Raw genomic sequence first — 15021 nt, forward strand, 5'->3', positions numbered from 1 at the left:
CCTGTCCACTGATAACAAGCTGGATGCTCCCTCTCCTCTTTGGTCTGCAGGACACGGTGTCCATGTTTTGCAGAATGAATTTGACATTTTCATCCATCTGACCACAGAACAGTTTTCCACTTTGTCTCAGACCATTTTAAATGAGCTCTGGTCCAGAGAAGACAGTGGTGTTTCTGGATCCTGATCACATATGACTTCTTCTTTGCATGACGGAGCTTTAACCTGCATTTGTGGGTTTCAGGGTGAACGGTATTCATAGACAGTGATTTCTGCAAGACTCCCTGAGTCCATGCAGTGATTTCCAGTAGAGAATCATGTCTAGTTGTAATGCACAAGATCAGCATCCAGCCTTGTCCTAGGCACACAGAGATTCCCCCGGATTCTCTAAACTTTATGATGATGTTATACACTGTAGGTGGTGCGATCTTTAAAGTCTTCACAATTTTACGTTTAGGAACATTTTTCTGAAATTGTTCCACACTTTTTAGACCCAGTTTGTCTCAAATTGGTGAATCTCTGTCCATCTTTACATCTAAAACACTCTGCCTCTTTGAAATGCTCCTTGTATACTCAGTCATGTTACTGAGCTGTTGTTAATTAACCTAGTTAGTTATCAAATGCTCCTCCAGTTTTTACTTTTCTAGCCTTTTGTTGCTCTGTTTCCAATGTTTTACAAATATTTTTTCAAAAAAATACATGTATACACACAAGCACACATACACACACATATATGCAAGAAATCTGGATAATGAAGCACTAAAATGGTAAAAATGGTGAATGGTCTGAATTTATATAGCACTTTACCTGGAATGATACTCAAAGCGTCACATTCACACACTGATGGCGGAAGCTGCCATGCAAAGCGCTCAACCACAACCCATCAGGAGCAATTTTAGGTAGTAAATCCTGAACATTTCATCCTTCTTTGTCATAAATATTTGAATTTATAAATATATATGAAGAAATATTTTAACTGTTGCTGTTTAAAGAGAAAACTGCTGCTAATTCTGTTTATGTGTTTAGTGCAGGGGTCTGCAGCCTTTCCAATCCAAAGAGCCATTTTTCCCTCAGCCAGCTAAATAAAACTCCTTCAGAGCTGCAAATGTTACGAGACTTTTGAAAAAGACAGCGTATAATTTTATATAAATATACTGCTGTACTTTCTTCTGTGAGATCTAGATATTTGTGGAAAAAAAAGGCCATAGCTTCCAAGCAGATGACAAGAAAAATTGATAAAAATAAATATAACTTGTACATTCAGTCTCATTATGTTGTGGAAATTCAATGTAATTATTCCATGAAAAAAAAATAGCTAAAAACTTGCTTTGTTATTACATTGATATTGAACAGCGTTAATTAGTTCTTTAGCATGTTTAGCCATGTATTAGGAGCCTTTGTGGAAGGTCCAGAGAGTTACTTGTGATACCAGAACCACAAGTGACATTTTCTTCATATAACAGAAAGGGCTGGGCGATTAATCGATAAAATCGATAAATTGAATTTTCCATTTCTAGAGATTTATTTTTATGAAAATCTGGATTTTTTTCCATAGTTAGTTAGCAGCAGACTTAGCCCTCCCTCCACACCAGAACAGTGTTTGTCTGACTTATTTTCAGTGAAGTGCCCCTTCACTCACGCCTGGGATTTAGCTGTGCGTATAACTGCAGTGAGAAATGCTGCTCTCTACGAGATGCAGAAGTCAACTTAACCCACAAACTCTAGTTAAGAGGCAACCTTCATCAGGGGAATTATTTCTGCAGTGGATCCTGTATGATAAGGATCCAGATGGAAAGAGATCACGGATGCAGTTGTGTTGCATATTTCTATGTAAGATATGAAGTTGCTTATATGGTGGAAAAACTATGACATTATATGCTTTATTTTTGCTGGCATTCATTTATATAAATAAATAAATGTTTTTAAATAAGTTATTTATGTTTTTTAAAAGAAAATAAAGAAAAAATTTATTAAAATCGGAAATCGGATTTGATTATAAAAAATCAGAGATTTTATTTTTAGGCCATATCGCCCAGCCCTACTATATACATACATATATATATATATATATATATATATATATATATATTTAATACCAAATGCAGGTTTTTTTCATGGAATAATTGAATGTACACAACATAATGACACTAAAAATACCAGTAATATTTTTTAGCTATTTTTCTTGTCATTAGGTTGAAAATTTTGAGCTTTTTTTTCTTTTTTTTAAACATCTTTTCTGAATCTGGAACCTGAACTAAGATGAGTTTAACCTCCCTGATCTAAAGTTTCCAATCAGAGTCCGGTTTATCTTTCCAAAAATGTATTATTATTATTATTTTTTTACGTGGTCTATTTCTTCTTCAAACTGTTGTGATGAGCCACAGCATGATGACCATATGACACGACCTCTGACAGCTGCCAGGACCGTGTTCACGTTGGGTTCTTCTTTGTTCTGTGTTGTCAGGTACTCTTCAATCAGTTCAAGTACTTCTTCAACCTGTACTTTCTGCTGTTGGCTTGCTCTCAGTTTGTCGAGGAGTTGCGTTTAGGTGCCCTCTACACCTATTGGGTCCCTTTGGTATGTCATGCTACATTAACTTTTACCCATTACTTGTGTGTAACATTCATTTAAACGACATTCTTAATGTTCACATCATTATTTAAATAGAAATGCTAGATTCTGATATTTCTTTAAGCCCCCACCTCAGTAGTATCAGCATTAGGTTTCTTATTCTCTCCCCTCTGCAGGGTCTTGTTTTGATTATTACCATCATGAGAGAAGCGGTGGAAGAAATAAGGTGCTACCTTCGAGATAAAGAAGTCAATTCTCAGATTTACAGCAAGCTTTCAACAAGAGGTGAGAAGTGAATCTTAAACAGCGTTGGGTTTATTTCTGCTACTTATTCCTCTGGATCAGCCTCTATTAACTGTAGGAGGTTGGTCCTGTTAAAACTTATTGGGGCTGGGGGAAACGGTGGGTAATTCAAAGCAGAGATGTAAAAGTGTACATAAGAGGCCCGGTATAAAGTGCTAGCAGCAATAAAAAGCAGGAGACCCCTTGTGGTTTCCATCACGTTGCTGCTTTGATGTGGCAGCCTGTTCTGCCTGTAAACACAATGACTGCCTGCCTCCGTCATATTCCGGCTTTTTATTGAGCCTTTCTGGTGTCAGGTCTCTGTGTCAACTTATTTTTTTATCAAGTGTTTAGAAACACATGTGAATCTGCATAAAGTGCTTCAAATAAGTCTAAAGTCTTCCTGATTTGTTAGATTTAGCTGTGACGGTGCTTTCTGAAATAATGCAGAAAATGTAGCTGCATAAGTGAAACAGCATTCATGTTAAGTCCTAATGCATAACAATATTAATGTGCTTTAATGTCTTACATATGCAAAGCCAAGAGGTCACGGCACAGTTCAAGGGTCAGTGATCTCTTCCAAACAATTTTGCCCATTCATTCCATGTGGAATGAGAGAAAAGGCTTAACTCCCCCGACATTCTTTCAAATCTTTTCCAAATTCACCGAGGTGACTGGTTAGGCATGCAAGAGTTCAGTCAAAGGAGGCAGAGGAAAGAAAATGATTATAAATGTTGTCCACTATGTGTACCCACAAGTTAATCCACACTTGATTCTGTTGTGTATTTCAGGCACCATGAAGGTTAAAAGCAGCGGAATCCAAGTGGGCGATCTGATAATTGTGGAAAAGGTTTGAAGAACATCTGTGAATAGTTTAGCTTTTAAGGACTGTCAAGTTCCCATTTATATGACAGCAGATAATGAGGGGGTTGTTAATCATCTGTGCTCCTCTGGTGACTGAGGTGGAAGGAGTTAGTAAAGATTTTGTAATCTTGTGATCAATGCTCAGCTTCAGCCTGTCAGACTCAATACACGTACCACAGACGGGAGCCTGAAGCAGCTTTAATGAGGTTTTCAACATAAATGCAGTTTAGTGCTGATATGGCAAGTTTTTCTTTTTAGTTTAATGCCAGTTTTTACTTCACAGCTTAAAGTTTTGTCACATGCATATGAAATGTTCTGAATCTTTCATTTCAGTTGCAGCTGAGGGAAAGTATTCAATTCAATTCAAGTTTTATTCAATCACATAATAAACAACAAATGTGTTTGATAGAAACTTGAAAAGGCACAGGCTGAAGCATAGTGCTTATATTTAAGCCACGCGTCAACATGTATATATCTTTTAGGTCTTAAATTTATTCATATTAGTTCTTCATTATTATTCATATTAATAAACCCCAACAACAGATTTGAATCTCGTTTTAATTTTGTTTGGTACAGTAAATTTGCAGACGTCTCTGAAATCATACTTTGTGTCCTGAGATAAAAACACAACAACTTTGTATAATGTCTGGAAGCAACTTTAATTTAGCTCTATACATTATTTGCATTATTTTGTAGGACACTAGATCATTGAATTGTATAACATGCGATTTGATAAGCAGCAGGTGAGTATGTGCATAATAATCTGCCTTATTAATAATCTGTATGGTTTGTTTCTGTAGGAGAACTGTTTTATTAACAGTTGTTTTATTCGTCAATCCGCAGACTTCCACACGATATGATGTGTAAGGAAGTGTGAGTGCACAGTAAATGATGTGTAAGGCCTTTTGTTTCAGAAATCTTTCCTTTGATATAATAAACATGTGGTTTCCATGTTAATTTATGGTCAATAATCACCCCCCCAAAACAAACAAACAAAAAAAAAAACAATAAAATAAATAAAATTAAATATTAAACAACTGTCAATAAAAAGAAAAAAAATAAATAAAATAAAAAAATACATAAGTATTTTAAAATAAATAAATTTAATAAATAAACTTAAACAGTGCATAAGTAAAATAATATAAATACAAATTGATAAATCAACCATACTGTCAAATAAATGAAGTAAAATAAATACATAAAAGTATACTAATAAAACTAAATAAATGAATTAAAGCAATGAAATAAATATATATATATAAAAGTGGTTTGCTGTAAATTTGGTGACTTTAGGCCTGAAGGGTTTTAAATGAAACTTTATTTAAGGTGATTGTTAAACTTGCAGAAAGCTGTGCAGATGAGCTGAATGAGGAATTTGTGGTCTGGTCCTGTTCAGGCCACAACAGGATCATTAGCTGCAGGGCTTCAGATTATTTTCACTCACTGACTGTTGGTAATGAAGTCAGTTAAAAGATGTTGACTTCATGTTTTCCTCTCTGCCTTTCTCCATAGAACCAGCGTGTTCCTGCTGACATGATCTTTTTAAGGACCTCTGAAAGAAATGGTAAACATGTGCAGGTCATTCATCCACATATCCACATCAGGCGGGCTGTCTGGGGAAATGACTTGTTTAAAAAAGGCGCTGAGGTGCAGGGATTAACCCTGAGCCAGGACAGGAAGCCCTCCCATGGATGAATTGTATCTGGGTCCAGCAGTAAATGATGACTGAAGCTGCTACTTGGTGCAGACAAAACATTATTCTCTCTTGATCTTTGTCTGTGACAGATTTTTGTTTTTCAAATTAGAAGATAATGAAAAGGAAAGCCAAGGCGCACACAAGATCAAATGCAAAAAGAAAACAGGAGAGGAGGATACCTCCATGCCTCATCTGAATAATCAAATATGGAAGCAGACAGCCTGGGACGAACTCTTGTAATGTGCATTTAAATAACAATCTCTGTGGCCGAGAGAGAAAGAAGAAAAAGAAAAGACAAACATCACAGGCAGTTGTTTATTTTTAACTTTGAGAAATGTGACTGTGTTTTAAAAAAGAGGGGGGTGTAGATGTTTGTTGTTGTAGTGTCTTCCTGTTGGGGGAAGAAAAAAAAACAACATTGTTTTACTGGAAATTGTGCTGGGTTATCTCTCTTCCATGTGGAGGCCATTAGGTCAATTATGAAGGACTGAGGACATGATTGGAAGGTTTGGGCAGGATGACGCATGCTTGTTGAGGGGGGGGATGGGTTTTAGTGGACGGCTTTAAGCCACAGGAATATGCAGCTCAGCCCGCTCACAGAAATGATTCCAGTCTGAATTTATTCTACTCATGATTAAGAACATGTAACAGAAGGAATCAGATTCAACCCCAAACCAAACAGAAAGGTCAAAGTTTTTATTCCACCTCAGACAGTTTGAACAGCAGATATTTAATGTTCTGTCTTTTCTGCTTTGTCCATTTTATCATGTCAGACCTGCAGCACATTCCAGAAAATTCCAGAATATTTTCCCTCTTTGTAACATTCTCATTCATTCTCCCAAAACCAAGAAGACTTTCCAACATAGATGATACCGAGCAATGAGTTTCAGCACTCGGTATTCAGTTATTTTGTCCCATTCTTCCTGCAAAAACCTCTTCAGGTATCCAACATTACAGGGTTGTGATTGTTTCAGGTCAGGACTGCAGGCAGGCCAGTCCAGTACCCTCTTCTTCCTCAGCCTTGCTGCTGTAATGTAGCAGAATGTGGTTCTTTATCATCTTGTTAAAAAACTGCATCGACGTCCCTGGAGGAACATTGATGTGAAATTTCAAAGAACCTTTCTGCATTAATGCTGCAGAACCATCACAGAACCCTGATCCTACCCCATACCATCACAGAACCCTAATCCTACCCCATACCATCACAGAACCCTAATCCTACCCCATACCATCACAGAACCCTGATCCTACCCCATACAATCACAGAACCCTTATCCTACCCCATACCATCATAGAACCTTGATCATACCCCATACTATCACAGAACCCTGATCCTACCCCATACCATCACAGAACCCTGATCCTACCCCATACCATCATAGAAGCCTGATCCTACCCCATATTATCACAGAACCCTTATCCTACCCCATACCATCACAGAACCCTGATCCTACCCCATACCATCACAGAACCCTAATCCTACCCCATACCATCACAGAACCCTGATCCTACCCCATACAATCACAGAACCCTTATCCTACCCCATACCATCATAGAACCTTGATCATACCCCATACTATCACAGAACCCTGATCCTACCCCATACCATCACAGAACCCTGATCCTACCCCATACCATCATAGAAGCCTGATCCTACCCCATATAATCACAGAACCCTTATCCTACCCCATACCATCACAGAACCCTGATCCTACCCCATACCATCACAGAACCCTGATCCTACCCCATACCATCACAGAACCCTGATCCTACCCCATACCATCACAGAACCCTGATCCTACCCCATACCATCACAGAACCCTGATCCTACCCCATACCATCACAGAACCCTAATCCTACCCCATACCATCACAGAACCCTGATCCTACCCCATAACATCACAGAACCCTAATCCTACCCCATATTCAGCAGGTTTTTGGCACCACCTCATCAAAACATCTTCTTGGCTTTATTCCAGCCATAGAGGAGCATTATTTTTGTTCCTTTAGGACATAGAACTTTCTGCTCACTTGGCTGCTGCTGATTCTGATTGGTGGAAAGTTTTACAGAAAGTGACTTCATCATCATTTCAAGGTAAAAAAACAGGTCTCTCTGCATGTTACCTTGCACCTTGTTTATATTTAGAGCAGGGCTACTCAATTCGGTCCTACAAGGGACTCAAATTAATTAATCATTGCGCAGAACTTGATTGGCTGTTAGATCCATTTAATTTGATGCAGGTGTGTTGAAGCAGGGATACATGGAAATCCTACTGGTTTTGCGGCCCGAATTGAATAGCCCTGATATAGAGGTCTCTTAACATAGTAGTGATTAGGGCTGGGCGATTAATTGAATTTTAATCTCAATAATGATCTAGTTTTTCAACGATCCTAAAAATGAAATGATCTGATTTTTGCTCCTTCGCAGTTTACTCTTGTGCTGTTTTCAGTTGCAAATTGAGCGTCACCGGCATTGCAGCACTCTGCTGCAGACTTCTCCAACAACCCCAACCGCTTTGCTTTTATTCAACACGAGTTGCAAACACCTCTCAAGTTAGACTGAAGAGTTGCGACTAAATAATCCAACAGCTCCCAGAGACACAAAGAGATAAGAAATGTTATAAACAATCATATTTTTTTTTTTTTTGCCAAAGATCAGTGCTCAGTTAACACAGTGAACAACCCGGGATTTAAGAAACTCATCAACACTTTTCTACAAACAGTATCACTGCCATCTCGTCACCATTTTAATCAAGTGTCTCTCCCTGGCCTGTATGATGAGAGTCATGAGGGTGTTTTGAAGGACGTGGCTACAGTCCAATGTTTTGCCACTGCTACAGACCTGTGGTCAAGCTGCACCATAGAGCCGTATATAAATGTCTCGCTATATTTCATTGATGCAGATTTCAACGTGAAAACAAAATGTCTCTAGACTCATTTTTCCCAGATCACACCGGGCAGAACACCACTGCTGGTCTGAGAAAACAATAGCTACTGGGACCTGGTGGGAAGAAACTAGTCTGTATTACCACCGAAAGAAACTAGTCTGTATTACCACTGAAAGAAACTAGTGTGTATTACCACAGAAAGAAACTAGTGTGTATTACCACATTCAACGCTTCAAATGTCATACTGGCTGGCTGGTTATCCCCCCCCCCCCCCCCGTTTTAAAGGTTAATGATATTCTGATTGTAACGAGAGAAAAATTAATATCATTCAAGTGTTCTTTGAGATTTTTTTGTTTTTAAACTGCTCACTGATTTTCTCACATTTGGAGACAAACGAGTCCTCTGAACAATTCTGACCGTCAAACTTTCATTGATGCTGCTTCTGGACCTCATCACCTTGCTGACATCATCATCATCACCTTCATGTCATTCCTGGCCCTAAATCTAAATCTTCTTTATCCCAGCTGATGGTTTTATATCAACAAATGAAATGAAGCTAATGAGACAGAACATGGAATATCCTGGGTTTATTCTGTCTGCATCAAAACAAAAATCTAATACAATTTTAGTTCAGTTTAGTTTAGTTCAGTTTCAATCTTTTTTTTTTTTTCTTTTAGCATTTTCTGTATTTCCCAACATTTTATAGATGGTAGGATTTCTGTGATCTGTGAGGAAGACAAAGTGCTTCCTCCTTGTGAAAGCCTGTCAATTGTTGCCCTCTAGAGGTGAATGTGTTTTTTTTTCTCTCTTTTAGGCTCCTGTTTCCTGCGGACTGACCAGCTGGACGGGGAGACAGACTGGAAACTACGCCTCCCTGTGGCCTGCACACAGAGGCTGCCCACGGCTTCTGTGAGTCCCCACATGCAGATGGACAGGCTAGGAGGATGGAGGAGAATAATTACACTGTTGTTGTGTCTCACCCTTTGTTAACCGATGAAACAGGAGTCATTGTGTGTGCAGGAGTCTTTCATTAGGACAGGGTGGTGATTTAGGTCCAGTCTAGGTCATCAGCACATCAAACAACATCAGAACTAAAACGATGAAGAGTCCCTCCTGCTCTTTACTTTTAGCTTTTAACTCTGACTCAGATTATTTTGTGGGTTGTTTAATTATATTTTACAAACATGGAGAAAAAGGCCTCTATTTTTCAATAAAAAACATTCCTGCTGTGTTAAATATTACATGTTTGCATGCAGATATTCTGCTCTGAGTAAAGTACAAATTTATTTACACTTTGTTTTCCACAAACTTAAAACATGTGGAACCTCCTCCAGCTTGTCAGAGCTTCATGAGCTTCATGAGGGATTTTCTTCTCTCTCATCATCTCACAGGAACTTCTCCAGATCAGGTCCTACGTGTATGCAGAAGAACCTAACATCGATATCCATAACTTCATCGGCACTTTCACCAGGGTGAGTGTTGACATTATATTTTACTGTAAGCAGGCACTTGAGGTCATGAGAGCAGCAGCTGCACATGCTGCAGCTCAGCAGTGTGAAATGTTTAAATCTGTGTATTGTTGCCACAAAACTGGAAAAAATAAACAATGGAAGCTGATTAATAATCATCTTAATAAATAATCCATTAAAGAGAAATTTTACTCTTTATTATTAGTTATTATAACCTCAACCCATTAAAACTTTCTCATTTTGACCAAGTTGTTTAATAAAATAATAATTTTGCAAACAAAAAATGACTAAATCGGTATCGAGCTTAATAAACACAGAGACAACCAAAAGGTGTAACTGAAAGGGGTCTCAGTACATCTTCCTTTCTTTCCGTCCTTGTTTACTCAGATTTTGTAAAACAGGCTGCAGAATTTGAATGAAAGAAGCTAAGAATGTTCTTTCTGTTGCTGAAGATGTTGCAGGGAAAACATTCTTGGCTTTCATGTTGTGATCATCATGTTGTGGCTCATCACAGAAGAACTGGGCCTCAGACCTCTTGAAAATACCTGTTTAGAAAGATAACCTCACCATGTATAAAAGGAGCATTTCAGAGAAGCAGAGTGTCTCAGATGTAAAGGTGGACACAGGTTCACCAATCTGAGACAAACTGGTACAGAGAAATTTCTGTGTCCATGGGACAATACCAAAAGTCTAAGCTGGATGCTGATGAGCTTAGGGGGGGCTTGGGGGGCCGTCATGATTCTCCTGACTAAATTAGTCAGAAATTTCTTAAGTGGTTTCCATCATCGTTAATCTTTCTGTATATTTGTGGACTGTTCCAGGAGGACGGAGACCCACCGGTTAATGAAAGCCTCAGCATCGAGAACACCCTGTGGGCCAGCACGGTTGTAGCTTCTGGTAAATGTCTGACAATAAAGCAGCTAATATCCAGGAAGTAACCAGGACCAGCCTTTGCTTCCTTTGTAACTGTTCATCTGATAACTCGTCCAACCAAATGTACTCTGAAAAATAATTAAAAACCAACACAGTGCTCACACAGCTGTGGGAAAGTTAACCAGAAGAAGAGTGTTTGTGGTGCAGGAGAGTAAAGCCCTTTTAACACACCAGCATGTGTTCATTACACAGCTGGAAACATGATGTTGTTCATCTGAAAACGTCTCTTCATGTCAGGATCAGAAGTCTGGGAAACCTCTCTCTGTGGTTTATGCTGTAGCTTTATGACGGTGACATGAGGTGGTTTTTCTCTCCATCCCCCCCCAGGCACGGTGGTGGGGGTGGTGATTTACACAGGAAGGGAGCTGCGCAGTGTCATGAACACCTCCAACCCCAGACATAAGGTACAGTAAGGTGGAGCAGATGCGGCGCACCAGCACCAATCAAATCATTTTCAGACTTGATCCTTGTTTGATGATCCGAATGATCATTTTTAGATCCTCATCTTGTTGACAGACTGTTCAGCTCATGATGTTTCCTCTGTTGCTCCTGTCAGGTGGGGTTGTTTGACCTGGAGGTGAACTGTTTGACCAAGATCTTGTTTGGGGCTCTGGTTGTGGTGTCGCTGGTCATGGTGGCCCTCCAGCACTTCGCTGGTCGTTGGTACCTCCAGATCTTTCGCTTCCTGCTTCTCTTTTCCCACATCGTGCCCATCAGGTACGACCCGAGAGCTTCTCTTATGTTGTCTGTTTTATGTTTTCTCTAAACTCCTGAACCCCTTGATACCGGGGACGATGAGTTTAACGTCTGGTTTCAGGGCGTGTAACATCAGGTCTGTTATGTAAATATAGACATGTGGAAAACATTTAAAGTATAGTATCACTGCTAAAATACCATTAAATCCCACACCATGTACACAAACAAACAATATCTCTACTGAAAGCAGAAAACTGTAAGTTTCGTCATCCAACCAAGATTCACTGAACCAGAAGCAGAAGAAGCTAAATCTGCTTCACGTTTGAAAAACATCATCATGAATTCACCTAACTTTCCAAAATTTCTATCTACTGGGATAAAACCACATTTAATGAAAAACTCAGAGCAGTTTCCTGTCCACATCCAGTGGGTCCACTCCTTTTCCGTGAGCTGGTGTTCTAACATTTTGATCCTACCCAAGAGACGTGCTACCTGTGGTTCTGTGCATGCGCGCAACACGAAAACATCGCAGCTTTGTGGGTTGAGGACACTCCCATAAATTCATGCTACTTTCAACTCCCTGTTTGAACAGCTGGACCTCCGTTTTCTCGTGGCGATACGATCGTTAGCTGTAGCTGTAGCATACTTTGATGGAATAATTTATACTGTCGAGAGATCCTACCTTCATTCATTTATTCAAAGTTTGATTTTTTTTAACATCTCTGACATTTTTTCTTAAGACCATGGCAATAGAGTACTTGAGTTAGTTTAAAGTTCATTTATCCACAAATATGCAGATGAATGAAGTTTAAACTAGTTTTGATCACACAAAACTGAATTGTATAAATAATGTGTGTGGTATTCTGCTCTAGTAGCACAGATCGACAGACCTACCTATAAATTCAGCCTACGGTAGAACGTTTTAACAAGGAAGCATGTTCTGACAGAGCATCTGGCGATAACCTGCCGAACAGTGATGACAACCGGGATGATGAGCGGCAGCGGAGAAGTTTCTGCTTAAATGTAAGGGGAAGCATTTACACCAGCGAAAAGAGGTTTTACCAAAACAAAGGAAGCATGGGTCTTTCAGAGTGAAGTTGATAATAAAAAATAATAAAAAGTTAATAAGAAAGTCATAATTTTTCAAGCATTTGTTTCAGGCTGTAGTCTGCAAAGTGCAACAGTGTCCATTGGAGGTCTCTTAAAAAATAAGGACAATTCAGTATAAAAGAGATGGATTAATGTTCTGTCCCGTCATAATACAAGCAGACGTTGGAGGAATCATTTTAATGCACAGTTATCTATTGAACTTAAAGGCCATGCATCAACATTATTTCTTGAGTTGGAACTTTTTCCTTAATATATCTGCAAACCCACTCTAATTTGTTTGTTCCCCCCATGTGGTAAAACGGGGCGTTCTCTCAGAACAAGCCATCGGATCTGAGTAGGTCACCCAGCTCAATGTCCGGTTTAAATGTAGTAAAAACTCTGCCCACCCGGCTAGTCATTCTGTGTCACAGATATTTCCCTCCTTACCATTGATTGGTGAGATGGGCGTAAACATGGTGACATCAGCGTAATTCAACTGTATCACACAAATAAAATAAGGATCAATCGTGAAAATCAGTCAATTGAAGCTGGAGTTACGAGGAGATTTACCCGTCCTAATTCAGATTTATTGAAAGTATTTACTGTATTTCCATGTTTATGCACAGATCCAACTGTTTGCACTGTTTTCCTCCATTTTTTAATCTATTTTAGGATAAAATAACATCACAAAAGAAATACTCTACTAGAAAAGGAGTGCTGGGGAGGATTTTAATGACAGTTTGACAGAGTTTTGTGTCCCAGATTCCTCATCGAATGACAAGGACCTCACTAAAAAGCAGTTAAATCACTTTACTAAAACCTCTGTAACTTTGCTCTGTTTTACTTGCAAAGATAATGTCCACACGTCCACAGTCATGCTTTTCTGTCTGTTTTTGTCTCCTGCAGCACATTTTCAAAGGACTTATATTCTATAAAATGCAACAACAAAAAACAAAGGCAAAGAGAAATGTTCTGTATGTCCCATCCTCAGTGGCATCTGCAGTGATGCATCCACCTCTAATGAAATCTCATCGATGAGTTACACAGTCTGGAATTGTAGAGTCAATCATTTTTTAGTTTGTTATTTTAGAGCAGAAACCTGAAAGAACCCTTGGGGCTAAGAAGCTGAAAACCACTTGTTTCCTTTCGTTTTTTGATGCAGTTTGCGTGTGAATCTGGATATGGGAAAGATGGTTTTCAGCTGGATGATTAAGAAAGACTCCAAGATCCCGGGGACGGTGGTGAGGGCCAGCACCATACCTGAGCAGCTTGGACGAATCTCCTACCTGCTGACGGACAAGACAGGTGATAGTGTTCGCCTTCTCAGTAAGCTGAGCGCTGATATAAGAGGTTACAGAGCTGGGTTTAATTGTTTCCTTCCCTAGGGGCTCTGTTCTGTGGTGGGGTCTTTGCTCCCAGAAACGTGCTGCTTATTGGATCCTTAAATCATAAAAAGCCAAAGTCTCTCATCCATACTCGCATTTAGGGCCTAACAGCTCCACTGCTGCACGTCCTCAGGCGCGAGGTGTTACACATCAGATTTACGGCCCTCATGCCCAATAAAATGATCGCCCATTTCCCATCCGGAGAGCGATTAGTCCGGCGGGGTCTGCAGGTCAGGCTAATGTATGAGTGCGGCCCCTCAGGTCTTTTTGTTATACGGGTAGAAAATGCTTTTAAAGTAAATGTGAGGATGCAGAGCTTTTGTTGAATTAGAGGCTTCTGGCTTTCTTCATAGTTTTTTTTTTCTCTACCATGTGTAACAGAATCTCTGTTTTATAATGGGGTCTTATAATGGATGTCAGTGTTGTAGACACTAAGGCACTCAGATTAATATTTGCAATGATTCAGCAATATTAACCCTTTAAGTTTTTTTTTAAGTTTGTGAGACATTCTGTAAAAAAAATGTCAGATTTTATGACCATAACTTTCAATTCGAGCTATATGTGTATGTATATATGTGTATATATATATATATATATCTATAGATATATATATATCATTTTATAAAGATAGACTGAGGATTTACAATCTGGAGCTGAGAAATGCAAGACGATGTTTCTTTTCTGACATCATTGCTAAGAACAGCAATAATGCTCGTGCCTTGTTCGTTACTGTTGACAGGCTAACTAACCCCAGAACTTCTATCCAACCTGGTCTGTACTGGGTTTGCTTCTTTCTTTATTGGCAAAATTCAGAAAATCAGGCAGTCAGAGCTTCCATGCCAGGGGCAGGACGTATGTTCCTGTGTCCACTCAGAGACATGAACACCATGACAGACTTTTCTTCATTCTGTTCTAAAAACCTGGATGAGTTCACTGACCATCTGAAACCTACCACTTGTTGTCTTGACGTCCTGCCAACCGGGTTTTTTTTAAGAATGTTTCAGGATGCATGGCCTTAGATATCTAACAGATTTTAAACATGTCTCTGCTTTCAGGTGTTGTAAGGAGGACTGTAGCTAGTTTGTGGGTGGATTAGCAATCACTGCAGGGTGTCGGTTTAGGACAACAATTGTTATGTTTAGGTGAGGTGA

At 39.2% G+C, this 15021-nt stretch overlaps 1 protein-coding gene and 1 long non-coding RNA gene across 2 annotated transcripts in view; both read left to right on the forward strand.

Annotated features, from left to right (window-relative positions):
* The window catches only part of LOC121651921 (probable phospholipid-transporting ATPase IIA), a 56303-nt gene that overhangs the window by 5267 nt on the left and 36015 nt on the right, over positions 1 to 15021 (forward strand). The window contains exons 3-12 of the mRNA XM_042004377.1: positions 2462 to 2575; positions 2746 to 2854; positions 3643 to 3701; positions 5228 to 5279; positions 9113 to 9207; positions 9690 to 9770; positions 10589 to 10664; positions 11028 to 11104; positions 11257 to 11417; positions 13648 to 13790. Coding sequence (XP_041860311.1) covers positions 2462 to 2575; positions 2746 to 2854; positions 3643 to 3701; positions 5228 to 5279; positions 9113 to 9207; positions 9690 to 9770; positions 10589 to 10664; positions 11028 to 11104; positions 11257 to 11417; positions 13648 to 13790 — 967 coding nt within the window. The remainder of the gene's footprint in view (positions 1 to 2461; positions 2576 to 2745; positions 2855 to 3642; positions 3702 to 5227; positions 5280 to 9112; positions 9208 to 9689; positions 9771 to 10588; positions 10665 to 11027; positions 11105 to 11256; positions 11418 to 13647; positions 13791 to 15021) is intronic.
* On the forward strand, positions 3718 to 4753 carry LOC121651958. The gene is made up of 2 exons (XR_006012546.1): positions 3718 to 4407; positions 4584 to 4753. It is a non-coding gene; the product is annotated as an uncharacterized LOC121651958 (long non-coding RNA).

The sequence above is a fragment of the Melanotaenia boesemani genome, chromosome 13 (genome assembly GCF_017639745.1).
Source record: "Melanotaenia boesemani isolate fMelBoe1 chromosome 13, fMelBoe1.pri, whole genome shotgun sequence".
Taxonomy (NCBI): domain Eukaryota; kingdom Metazoa; phylum Chordata; class Actinopteri; order Atheriniformes; family Melanotaeniidae; genus Melanotaenia; species Melanotaenia boesemani.